At 28.7% G+C, this 13,477-nt stretch overlaps 2 protein-coding genes across 2 annotated transcripts in view; one reads left to right on the top strand and one right to left on the bottom strand.

Moving 5' to 3' along the window:
* The first annotated feature begins 3,402 nt into the window (after positions 1–3,402).
* On the top strand, positions 3,403–6,566 carry Sgf11 (SAGA associated factor 11kDa). The gene has a single exon (XM_014431387.2). It carries the CDS (start codon positions 3,577–3,579, stop codon positions 4,552–4,554), a length of 978 nt encoding a protein of 325 aa, XP_014286873.1. The 5' UTR covers positions 3,403–3,576; the 3' UTR covers positions 4,555–6,566.
* Positions 6,567–9,271: 2,705 nt separating this feature from the next.
* The window catches only part of Sec16 (Secretory 16), a gene marked incomplete at its 5' end in the record, with an annotated part of 44,549 nt that continues 40,343 nt past the window's right edge, over positions 9,272–13,477 (bottom strand). Inside the window, 1 exon segment of the mRNA XM_067051453.1 lies at positions 9,272–10,050. Coding sequence (XP_066907554.1) covers positions 9,994–10,050 — 57 coding nt within the window.

Here is a 13,477-nt window from a genome sequence, read left to right as displayed (position 1 = left end):
AAATCAGTTTTCAAAATAATAATAACTGACTTAAAATTAAAGAAGAGGGTAAATTCATGACAATGGGTATCACTTATCAATCCTTCATACTTCAACGAGGAATATCAATCTATTGTTAATCCAACTTCAGCATGATTTATAAATTCAAAAGCAAACATAGTTCCTATATAGATTAACACCTTTTACTATCAAAATTCAGTACAATGAAACTAGAAAGTAAGTAAATAAAATCTGTATGCTCTTAATGACTATACCACTGAATAGCCAGGAATTTTGATCGGATGTTCCGGAATTTATCATATTCAAACCAACTAATTATTTTTGACAAAAAAAAACTAGTTTTTATTGCCCCATTAGCCCCAACAGTTATATCAAACCCTACCCAATTAGTTTGATTAAATCGGTTATTAATAATCAAACCTATCAATATTTTTAATTCTTTCAGATTGAAAAGTAACTATGAGAAGCTAATAGGGCACCTCTCAAGAATTTACAGCACACCAGATCCTTGGTCCCTTCTCAGTGAGTTAAAAACAATTCATCATGTGAGCCAGATTGCACTTTTTGTTACCCTCAGACCTTGCTAGGTTTACAATCAAATCTCGGAAAGCTAAGATTTATTCCAATTAATAACAAATACAAAAGAAATGTTTGCGCATTTAAAGGAAACGTCTTAGCATTATGAGCGTAGGGGCTGTGATGATATTAAGTAATTTGTTTGGATAAAATAGTTCTCCTAATTTGAACATACGTTTTTCTTATAATTTTGTTAACCCTCATGCTACTCTGTAGTGTACTGTTTTCGTTTGCTATTAAAAACCTATTTTACGGATAAAACATTCGTTTTCATTTCACAACAGGGAAAAGAGATTGGAACAAGTTAAAAATTTTAAATAATTACAGGTTCGTTTCATCGAATGTAGATATACCGACGAAGGTGTGAGGCATCGAATAGGACCTGCATGGAAGATATTCTGTCTGTCCTAACCGAAGATAGGTAACCAAGAGGACGAAGATGACTGCCTAAAGACTAGTGTTCCTTCTGGAAGATTATTGATTGACCTTGTGTATAGAAGAATGGAATATGGTCCGGGTGCGGTAAAAAAAAACTCAAATAGTAAATAATTATACTATTTTATTATACCATGGGTATAATTACTATATATAATTATAGGTATAATTAATACCATGGCTATACCATTAGTGCTTTAATTAAAATAGTATAATTATTTACTATTTGAGTTTTTTTTACCGCACCCGGACCATATTCCATTCATTATCTAGTATTCCTTCATATTCTAACATATTATTCCAGTTGTTTCGCTTCGTAATCGTAATCGTAATTCATATATTAATGTACTAAAGCGCTTCTTGAGGGGCGTTCCTAACATTGGTAAGAATGTCGCTCAAACATTTGTGTAAAAATAGAGCATGGGAAAAATATTGAATGTTCATGAACCCTCACAATACACAAAAGTATTGCACAAAAATTTTTGGGCCGATTATACTTTTCGGGATGGATGGAAGGCGCCTCCCTATGCCCCTTTTCCCAGGGCTGACCCAGGAATTGCAAGTATTTTTGCATTGTGTGCAGCGATAATGAGGAATTTTTATAAGAAGATAAAAACTGTGCAGGTCAGGAATAGGTTCAAGATTTGACCGACCCTTAGTCATCGGAACCTACTTCCTGAATTGCAACAGGAATGATGTTAGCAATGCTATATCCTATCCTAAACAGAAATTCCAAACTAAAACCAGAAACAACTGTTCTTACAGTTAAAACAATCCTCAAGCCACTACTGATGTACGGCTGTGAAGTCTGGGAAGCGGCATCCTTCACGACAAGGAAAAAACAACAATCTTTTCAAAATAAAGTCCTACGAATCGCAGTTAATGCTCCTTGGTTCATAAGAAATAGCCAATTGCACCGCGAATTACAAATGGAGTCAATAGAGGATTATATAAAAAAACGGTTCATGAAGTTTCACTCCCAGTTGCCGACAGTTAAAGGAGCAGTGACCTACAACCTGGGAAACCCAACCTCAACCCGAAGACTGAAGCCCAGACTGCTGCAGGACATTCTTTTATAAATTTTTAATAAATATAAAATTAATTCATAGTCACACTACCTCTATTTACTTATTATTATTATTCATTTTATTTATTCATTATTTTTTTTTTTCTCTCTTCCCTTTTTCAAATTAACTTGTTTCTTTTTACTATTAGAAGACAATTGTTTGTTTTATATAAGTGTACCAATATCATTATTTTTTGTTATTAATTTTACTTTCCTCTTTTATTAAGAAGCATTATTCTTATCTATTTATTTTCTTTTTTTTTCTTTTAATAAGAACATTTTGTATAGTTAGTGGTGTCATTTGTATGACTATACCCCCTCATAATCAACTGTTAAAATATATATATAATATAAGTTATATCAACCATGTAAGGCCCACCAGGCCGATCTGGTATAAAAATAAAATAAATTTAAAAAAACAGGAATGATCATTCTAGTTCCTTCTTCTCTGCCTTCACTTTTTTTACATGTGGTTCATTCAAGGAATGGTGCATGCGGCGAAGGCTTTCGATAGACTGGAGAAGTCTTTCGCAATATTTAGTCAGCCCTTCAGATTAGACTTTCATCTTTTTTGACGGGTCTGCTAATATTTTTAAAATTTCAGAAAACATTTGAACGCCATACAAAATATTAAACATTCCCTTTTTGCAAAATATTTCTCTTCACACTTGCAATAAATTTATTTTTTCTTAACAAGTCGATTATTAATGAATCATCAATTTATCTGGTAAAATACGATGAATCTTAGGTACTTTATCCCTTCAGCACAGCTTGTATATTGATATAATTTAGATATTAAGCAACATACATTTAAAATAGCCTTATCCTGAGAAAAGGTAATGTCTTAGTAAATATTTGATGCGTAGATGTCCATTAGAACTAAATTTTAAGAACATAAATTCCATCGAATAGTAGTTTTTAATAAGGATATTTTCCATGTTTTTAACCAAATTCAATTCACAAAATAATGGATTCTCAGTATTACGGCCATGATGCACGTTTTATATGTTTTTTGGTAATGAAAGTGATTGGACTAGTAATAAGGCTTTGTGATTCTTATCACTTCATAAATATAGTTTGCAAGTTTAAATTTTAGTAAGCTTTAAAATTAAGTAAAATTGCGTTACAAAGATTAAAACGAACGGGTTCAAAAAAGGGACAGTCTGTTCCAACAACCACTTCTGGGTATCCAAAATTGTATGAAGCATGCGCAGTTTAGGTTTTAGGAGGGGAAAACACGTATTACGCACGTTCCGTATAGTCAGACGTGGTTGTTGGAACCGACCTCTATGGTGTCCTATCTCTAGTTAAGGTTATAACAATACTTATCCCCTCCACTAACGGAGTGCATTCAGTTGGCTTGACGGGCGTCTCCTTTGTAAACAAGGTTGTGTTGCGGAATCTCATGTCAGTGCAGTGATGTTCGTAAGTTAATATACATTATTTGGTATCTATTCTTCGCGTCCTTAGTCAGATCATTCAATAATAATATAGAAACAATGGAAATAACTTACGAATCTATAGAAACAAATGGCAAAAACCTTTTTGAAAATTTTCAAAATTCATTCAGACTTAAAGTTACTGAAAACCAGAGTTACGCTGAAGAAGCTGCTGTTGCTGTGGTTGATAAATTAGTTGAAGAAATTTTGAGAGAGGTCACTGGAGATGTCCACAGAGCAATCAAATTGGGGTATAGTAATTTGGTTTTTGCTAAAATATATGATCATTCCTTGGATGAAGTTGATTTGCCATTTTACCCAGAAAATGTTGATAGTAAAACTGAAGATATTAATTGTCCGAAGTGTCATAAGTTAATTCATGCTTCTCGTTTTGCACCACATTTAGAAAAGTGTATGCAAAAGGGCCGAAGTAGTTCTCGAATCGCGAGCCAAAGAATTGCCAATAATTCAAAAGAATGTTCTTATTCCATGGGTTCTGATGAAGATGATGATTGGAAAGCTGAAAAGAGTAGAAGTGTGAAAAAAATTAATGGAAAGAAAAAGAAAGATTCTGCTCGAAAACAAAAACCATATAAGACAGATCTTTCTAAGAATCAGAAAGATGCAGCTAATATCTCTGCCAATATAAAAGATATCTTTCAATCCCCAAGTAAATCAGGAAGAGAAAACTATGGTGGCAAAAGTTCTAAGGATCAAGATCCTGAAGTGTGGATAAGTCCAAACAAGGTAGCATCAGGAATTGGTGATGATAAGTCACCTGTTTTGTCTACCAGATGTGGTGTTAAGTCTGATCATACAGGTAAGTACTGTGGTAGATCTTTAAGGTGTCCTCTTCATTCAGATGCCGAGCGGGCTGTAGCAAGAAAATTGTTATCTGCAGAAACCATGGATATAGATGTTGAAGATGTCGATTATTCCAAAAATGTATTAGGAAGTTTTTCACAATTGAATTTAACGCCATCAACTCCAATTTCTAAAAAAAAGGAAAAACAAAAACATGGGACGCCAAAATACTGATATAAGTAACGCTAAACAAAAATTCTTTTTTTGAATAAAACTCTGATTTACCTACAGTGGTTTCATTCAAGAAGTAAAAAGTATTTTTGTTTAGTGTTCAGAAATAACTTCTTGTTATTAATCGATATTATAAGCAACAATTTGTTTTTTTAAATATCCTGTGTGGTTTTCTTAGTTAAGATCACAAGGCTTGGGATTTTAATAAATAACTTCATGCTACTTTTGGTTTATTATTGTTACTGATTTTATTGACATGAGTAGTATGATAGATATCAAAAATTAGATTTAATTTAATATATGAACTCTCATGGAATAGGATTCAATTTAATGATAGTAATATTTAGTTTATTTATTTTAGTAATATGCAACATTTTATACTCAAGACACTCGTTCACATAACATGTTAACTGGAAAAAAATAAAACTTTCACAATGCTATGTTTGTAAATTAAATTAAGTTTTACTTTTAATCTGGAACATTTACATATATTACCATACAACATTATTATTTTAAAAATACGATTTTCCTAAAAATTCTCTCCAAAATCTATTAAATCAGCCCTAAAGAATGTGATGTTGCCTTGAACTGTAATTCATAGTAGACTTCAGATATCATGTTTTATGACCAAGTGTCTCAATTGTAAAATACACCTCTGTAATAGTATGATTTGTTTTTAAAGTTTATTGTTATTTTTTACTTGATAATTCAAGTAAACCAATTAGAAAATTAATTAAGGCAAAAGAAATTATTTTTTTAAATATAAGTTGTTAAATAACATATTTAGGGTGTTTCCATAATAAACTTGTATCACAATGGAATCACTTTAAGAATAAAACAACTATGTAACTAATTTATTGTAAGTTTAAACTGGCTGCACATATTTTTAATTGGTCAGTAGCAAGATTTTGTAAAATGAATTGTGCACTAACTCTCCTACTTATAAACTCAGCTACTGGCCCTTAGTATTTATGTACAAATGTATTAACAATTAAATTTCAACAAATTATACATATTTTATATATTAATACAGAATCAATAATGTAAACACAGTTAGATATGTTTTGAAATTATATAAAGTTATTTTATTTTACCCATAAGGAATGTAGATTTACTTGAGTAATAATATTTTCTAAGAGGAAACTAAAATGGGGTTTCATAAACTTACTATGGAGATTAGGTTTACGTATCACACAACCAGAATAACCATACCATTAAAACTTTATAGTATCAGAAACGTTAATGGTTGAACCGCTTACAAGTCCAGTCAGTCTTTACATGTTATACCAAAACAATAGACACAATATATGTTCCAGGAAACATAATAGGGCTACTATCAAGAACTTGGATTGTATTCAATGTTTGTTCCTTCAGAAATAAAAATTAAAGTTATTCCCCTATAATTCTGGTTGTGCATGCAATATAGAAGCGAGTCACGTCAGCTGATATTAAAGTTAGAGTGATAGTTATTTGAACAAGATATTGTATATCAATATATTGTAAGATCTCTATTGGCATATCTTATTGTTCACTCTCAGCTGATAGTGATGAAAGAATAATACCACAAAAAGTAGTGTTGAATCCTTCAAAAAATAATGTTGAAAGGATTATCCCACAGAGATATGTAACATTAAGAAGACCACATCATCCTAATAAAGGTATTGGTTCTTCAAGGATTTTGTTCTTGTCCATGGTCATGTGGTTAAGGCTAAAATAAAACTTTTTTGGTGTGTTGAGTGTTGAATCTTGGGAAAAAAAATGTCTACTAAATAAAGTACAAGAATATGATTAGGGATGGTGGTAGAGAAAGTTTATAGGAAACATCTATGAACTGTCCTTAATATTGTTTAGCTCTTAATAAAAGCTAGTAGATTTGGCTCAACAATAATATGTAAATATATTTGTATAAACATATTAATTAATTATGTATATATTACAAATTATTATTTTAAATATTGATTTTTATTTTATAAGCATTATTATAATTTAAGCTTTTGTTGTAAATAGCTTGTATATAATTTTGTAAATTAAATTTCAATAGTTATAATTTGTTTTATTTTATTTTCCATCTGAATTAAAATATAAGTTAATTTCTTCACTACCCAATAGTAGCATTACAGGTGAGTATGATGAACCAAGAACTATTCAAATATTATCATTATAAAATTTTCAGGTTTAAAAACAAATGTAATTTTTTTGTGTATTTAAACTATCAGTATAAAAATATAATACTGAGGCCAATGGCTGCTACAATATATTTTAAATAGTGGTAATATACCCTAAGGAATTTGAATAAACTATGTATGTATGTAAACCAAATATCGATGATATAGAGTACTCTCTAAATGACGAAAGGGGCAGGTTTGTATTTGTTTTTGTGAATTAGAGTAACTTTTTTTTTTTTTGACAGCTAAATTATTTAACTTATAAAAAAAATCATTTGCTTCTCTTTATGTATTTTGACTAAATAGTGAAAATAAATACAATCAACTTGAAGATTGATAATAAATTAACTTTGGTCGTAGGATGTAGCAGTTAATCATAAAATAATTTTGTGGAGGAAGATGGTCTGGGTGTGGTTAAAAGACCTCAAATAGTAATAAAACTATTTATAATGAGCCAACGTTTGCAGGGCTTCCTCATGGCTAAAAAAGATACAAACAACTAAAATAAAGTAAGAGAATAAATAACAAAAATAAAAGTAAACTAAAATATGGCTAAAAACAATTTAAAATATGTGAAAATTTATATAAAAATGAATAAGTAAATGGATTTTTTGATTTGGTTCATTTTTATATAAGTTTTCACATATTTTAAATAATTTTTAACCACACTTTAGTTTACTTTTATTTCTATTATCTATTCTCTTACTTTGTTGTATGATTTTAATTGTTTGTATTTTTTTGCTCTCAGAAAGCCTTACAAAGTTGGGTGAAATGTTGGCTTGTAATAAATAATTTTATTACTATTTGAATTCTTTTAATAACACTCAAACCATCCTCCTTTCACATACTATACAAGGTTAATCAACTATTTTACAATAAAGTAATTTTATTTGTGGAAGTTAACCCATTATTTGATTTGGGCATCTAAATAGAGAATAATAGAATTTACTTTCAAATAAAATGCTAACTGCTATCAAAAATTTACAAAAGAAGAAAAATTTATCTCTTCAACACCTGGAAGAGCTTGTGGGATTTAAATGAGTTGAATAAGCATGCATTTAGTATCTTTTAGCTCCAAATATGTGAGTCAACAAACATTTTCCAAATTGAAGATCATTAAACATTAATTGAGGAACTAAATAACCAATGAGAACTTGGATTCCACAAAAGGTCCTATGGGAATGTAAGAACATAGTTCTCATTTATTACAATGCTAACTACTTACACATGAATTATATATAAATATATTGGCGTGGGAGTGACCAACCCACCCTATTAAAAAACCACTTCAAATAATGCACAATGTATTTCCTAATACATCGCACAAGGACTTAAACTTCCATGGTCTGTTGTCCATATAATAATAATATTAATACTTAAATAAATGTTTGTATAATTATATTATATATAACTGTGGATCTTTCACTTTTTCAATCTTAATAATTGGCTTTTTAGCTTTTCTGACCAAAGATAAATGTAGCATTTGTAAGTTTTTATAATTTTTTTATTTGGACGAATTGAAATAAATTTATTATCTTGTTAAATAAAAAATAAAATGTCAAATTCTCATAGTAATACTAATAAACATGAATAAATCAATAATAATTTAAATAATACTCAAAATTTGTAGTTTCGCTTCAATAAAATTCTTTTAATGAACTAGATTTTAATTTATGGCTGGAGGACTCCACCTAGATCACTCTTAAAATGCATTCTATTTTATCATTTTCTTGTTAGATATTATTTTTCGATTAATTTGAGTTTGATTTATTACCATAAATCAGAAATTCTTTTTAAATCCAATGATAGTTGTTTTTCTTTTGTCTTACTAATTGTAAGTTTTTATAATTTAAATATTTTATTTAAGAAAGCATGTCATCATATTATATTTTTAAGTTTGTTACACCTTTTAATTATTTACATAGTTTGATATATGAAAATAAAAAATTATAATTTAAATTTTAATCCCTTCTGCTATTTCTTTCTTTAATCAGGACCTTTTTTAGGCACATTAGTATATTTTAAATGTCTTATTGTATATTTAAAGATTTATAGTAGCATATTTTATGTAGGATACACATTGTATATGCATATTGTTTTATTTTTACTGCATAAAAATTTGGTCCTTCGTTATATAGCATTAAGCAGTAGCACTTAATCCACTAGAGCACAGCTAACTTGGAATCAATACATCTGGACTATTTGTTAAACTGGTTATATTTTCTGAATTAATAAAATTCTTTATACAGCCAACATACAGGATGACATGTAATGTTTTGACACTTTCAACTCAATTTTCATAAAAATGTAAGTCCACTCCAGTTCTCAATGCTTCAATTATAAATAATTATGTTATTCATTTTATTTTATTAATGTTATCTCCAATGTTGGCATTCTATATGATACGTCAAGATATGCTGACTTGAATAAATACAATCAAAAGTAGGTGAGTACTACTATTTTTATTATAATTATTTTTAAATATAAAGATTAACAGCTATATATAATTATTAAATAGATAAATTATTAAAATGAAAATGGAATAAATGAGCCAGGAATGTTGTAATCTCTATTAATTCAAACAAAATTATGTCAATTCAAATTATAACATACAATGATTTATAGATATTTTTAAGTAGAAAACAATTGTATCAACAATTTCTATCATTTCATCACAGTAGGTTATATAAATATATAAACATAAAAAAAAAAAAAAAAGAAACAAGAATAAGGGGGTAATCATTTAAGCAAATAACAATAATAATATTTGATTTAATAATTTTTTTTTTCATGAAAACCATTTACTATTCCTCTATTACTTATAAATACATAATAATAATATACAATAATCTATTAGACATTATAAACATTCCTTTACTATACATTGTATTCATTTCACACATCACCTGAATAACAAATATTGCAATAAACACACAGGTAACATAACTAATCATGAACGACCAATCAATATTCCAACTCTGTCTTTTTAAAAAAATTCACTCAATATAATACAAATAAAAACTTAAGATTGAAGAATCCCTGAGGGATCGCAATCGGTAAAAATATAAATCACAATTATTCCCATACACAAGTTGGATACCACCAAATACCATACGTATTAATATAACAATAAAATAATATCACTATACATCAAATATATTTAGAATATTTACAAAATGTCATCAAAAGTTGAAGGGTAAAATAGTTGATTTAATCCATATAAACTATATAAAAACGATGACACATAAATTTAAAGAAAAGATATCAAAATTTACCATTAAGATGGGAATCGAGCTGGATTGTACACTGCAGGATGGTTTGAATTACCTGGCAACTGAAATAAAAAAAAAAATTATACTTATTAAAAAATTTCTGATTAATGAATCTACACCAACTTTTCAAAAATTAGAAGAATCTCACTTCTTCCTATAGCTAAATTTTATTTGTACACATGATCAATCGCAATACTTTTCTCAGATAAAATATTTTGCTAAGAACTAAATGTTTAATTAACTTCACAAACATTTTGACTGACATCATAACCTATTACCTAACCATTATTATAATACATTCAAACATATGTGAGATGTAACAGTCAGAAAATAATCTATAAAGACAGATTTAATTTAATTTCTAAAATCCTAAGCAGTTGGAGCCTAATTTGTAATAATATATCTTTTTTTTTCTTCAACACCGAATTAATAATAGAGTTGAAGCAGCATTGGAAACCTTTGAACAGCATGGGTTGAAGGGTCTTGTTTTTATGGCTGCCAGGTCATTGTGGGATCACCAGGAATGAAAAGACAGACTAACAATAAAGACAGGTCAAGTCGTAACATCATCAACATGGAAAGATGTTATTTCTTGGATCAAAGAAATATGATGGCAAGACGAATAGTTCATCACAAGAGACAACAAGTTAAGAATGGTCCAACAGACAGTAAAACGTCCAACCAGAAACTTGAATCTGCTACAGAGAGAAGATGTTGTATTAACCTGTCTTCGGATAGGCCATACTAGACTCACCCACTCTCATCTCATGAAAAAAGAAAATGTACCGAATGTGTCGCTACTGCTGAAACGATCTCACCGTTAGGCACATTCTTACTGAATATATTGCTCACGATTACACAAATTCTCTTCAGATGTACAGGAGATGATGAGAGAAGACCCCACAACAATATCAAAACTTTTTCACTTTTTGAAAATAATTAATATCAATGATCACATGTAGTCTAACTCTAATTTCAGCATGTATAAATGGATGCATAATTTAATATAGTAATTTACTCATTACGTCAATTCTAATTGTAACTTTATAAAATGTAAATTGTAATTGTTAATATGCAATTGTAAATTTGTAACTTTCTCACTTTGTAATTGTAACTTTGTGAACATGTCAATTGTAATCTACTTTGTAAATCCAGGGTAAATGGCCCTAGTGGTCGAAACACTAAAAAAAGAAACAAACAGATTTATAGAAATGAGGCTGGGATATCTAACTGAAGGATTTTTAGTGCTCTCACACATGTTTAAATTTGTTTCACCCTTGATAAAACCTATAGCATGGTTAAATAAATAAGATGAAACAACTCCTTTAGTAGTGTAGCCATAGTAACTTAACAGTTACTATCTTATTTTCTTGCCTTATCCAATCCAATGCTAGAAACAACAAGTGATCTAGTTGGCACAAGTTATAAGGTAATAATTAGTTTTCAATAAAATGTATAAAATTTGAAATCTCCGATTTCATTGGATTATTTTACTAAACCTCTCTCTGTTTTAATAAACTAACTTGACTGGCTAGTTATTAATTCTATTTACATTCCTCTTTTCTGTTTATAAATGCATATTTTGCTAAAACTAACTGGTTTGGGCCAACAAAATGATGGTACATAGTTAACAGTTCACATTAATTATTAAATATGCTTTGACACAAAATCAAAAAATCCGGAATGATTATGGTACCTGACAATAATTTTTTTCCTTTAATACAAACTTAAGGTGTTTCTAATTGGTCTAAAGGGAAAAACAGTAATTTATTCCTTCCAATATGCATTGTTGGAGAAATATTATACCATCACTATTTTATCAGTCTATCCTACACTAGATCAAACAAGTTTCCATACACCTGTGTTGAAATGCCTCAACCAGCCTCTTTTGGAGAAATACTTCACTTCCATTCATATTTTTTAAGGAATAATATTTCTAAAATACTTTATAGCTATGTTGAAAATGGTAAAAATATTCTTCGTAGACATAATTAAATGTAAATACATACAATTCTCAATTAAAAAATCCTAAAAAGCTCAGATTTGTATTTATTTTTCAATTTTCAGATGTTTAGTGACAGTATAAGAAACATCTTGATAAATTAAATGGAGGTATAAAAAAAAATGCATTCATTGAAGGCTTGATTGGATTGAATGTGGGTTCAATCCCATTTGGGTCAGTCAATATTTATTTTGCAGCGGCTGTGAAAAATGAATCTTTACATTTCCACTCTGAAGCTGTATAGGACTTCAACTGAGTGGAGAAAAGACAAAATATCATGATTGAATAATAAATTAAAGTCAGTAATTTATAATTTTTTTTTTCAGGAATATCAATAAATACATAAAATTATAAGTGCATGGAAACTTTATTTTTACCCCAAGTATACTCAAATATTTAATACTAATGTATTTTTCTGCATAAGTTTTTCATGAAAGGATGGAGACATTAAAGGGTTTGGCTATCAAACAACTGATTTGTTGAGGTATCATATTTCTCCCATGGATGTAAATGTCAAAGGAAAATTATATAAGAAAAAATTAACATAAAAATATGATGAGGTCTGACTGATCATTCCAGAATGATAGACAGTCCACCTAATAGCAAATAGCATACTTTTATTTTAAACTGAGATGGGTAAAAATTATTTCTTAAATAAAACAATAATTCTCTGGTTCGAAAAAATTTTAAATTATATAAATTTAAAAATATCTTAAAATACAGTTCATTGAGAGCTTATTTGATTAAATTAAAATAACTAAACTAGAAAATTAATCTGTGAAATTATTTAAATAAGTGGCAGCAGAAACAAAAAAACATTATAAGCAATAGAAGCTAATTCACAAAATTATTATTTTTTATTTAACAAAAGCATTACCATAATTTTCTAAAATATTATCTTAATATATAAATATTATATTTTCAATATCTTATAAATAAAGACAGTGGGATATAAGTTAACACATTTATTAAAATATTATCCACCATGCATATAGTTCTAAGCATGCAAACAGACCAATACCAGTGCATTAGCAATAGGCTGTGGCAAGAAGGGAATGTTCATGCTGTGCTGCAAGAGCTTCACTCTATGATTGCATGAAATGAAGCAAAAGATAAAGCCACATGACATTGAGCAACACAATTTTCTACTGGCCTTTTCATGAACAAATGTTCTTAATTTGAATTGATTACATTATATCTATGACTTAATACTAAAAGGACCAACCAATACTAATGATTTCAAGCTTAGGTTAGAAACATTTGAGGATTGAAAAGTTTTGTTTTTCAATTAAAACTGTTTTATATAGTTACATAATTCTTGATGATACTTTATTTACCTGTATCAACAAATATTATATGTACTATATACTTTTTTAGTATATAGGGTTTAAAGAATGTGTTTAATGATCCTCGACTGACAAGCGCAAATGGAAAATGAAATACTTATGTACAAATGAATGTGAATAAAGTATATATATTTTTTATAT

Source organism: Halyomorpha halys, unplaced genomic scaffold (assembly GCF_000696795.3).
Source record: "Halyomorpha halys isolate HHAL.00 unplaced genomic scaffold, Hhal_1.1 Scaffold968.1, whole genome shotgun sequence".
Lineage (NCBI taxonomy): Eukaryota > Metazoa > Arthropoda > Insecta > Hemiptera > Pentatomidae > Halyomorpha > Halyomorpha halys.
The sequence above is the reverse complement of the archived record's forward strand: the minus strand, read 5'-3'. Positions and strand labels throughout refer to the sequence as shown.

Coding starts and splice junctions, on each gene's coding strand:
- Sgf11 (XM_014431387.2), top strand. CDS start 3,577: ATGGAAATAACTTACGAATCTATAGAAACAAATGGCAAAAACCTTTTT.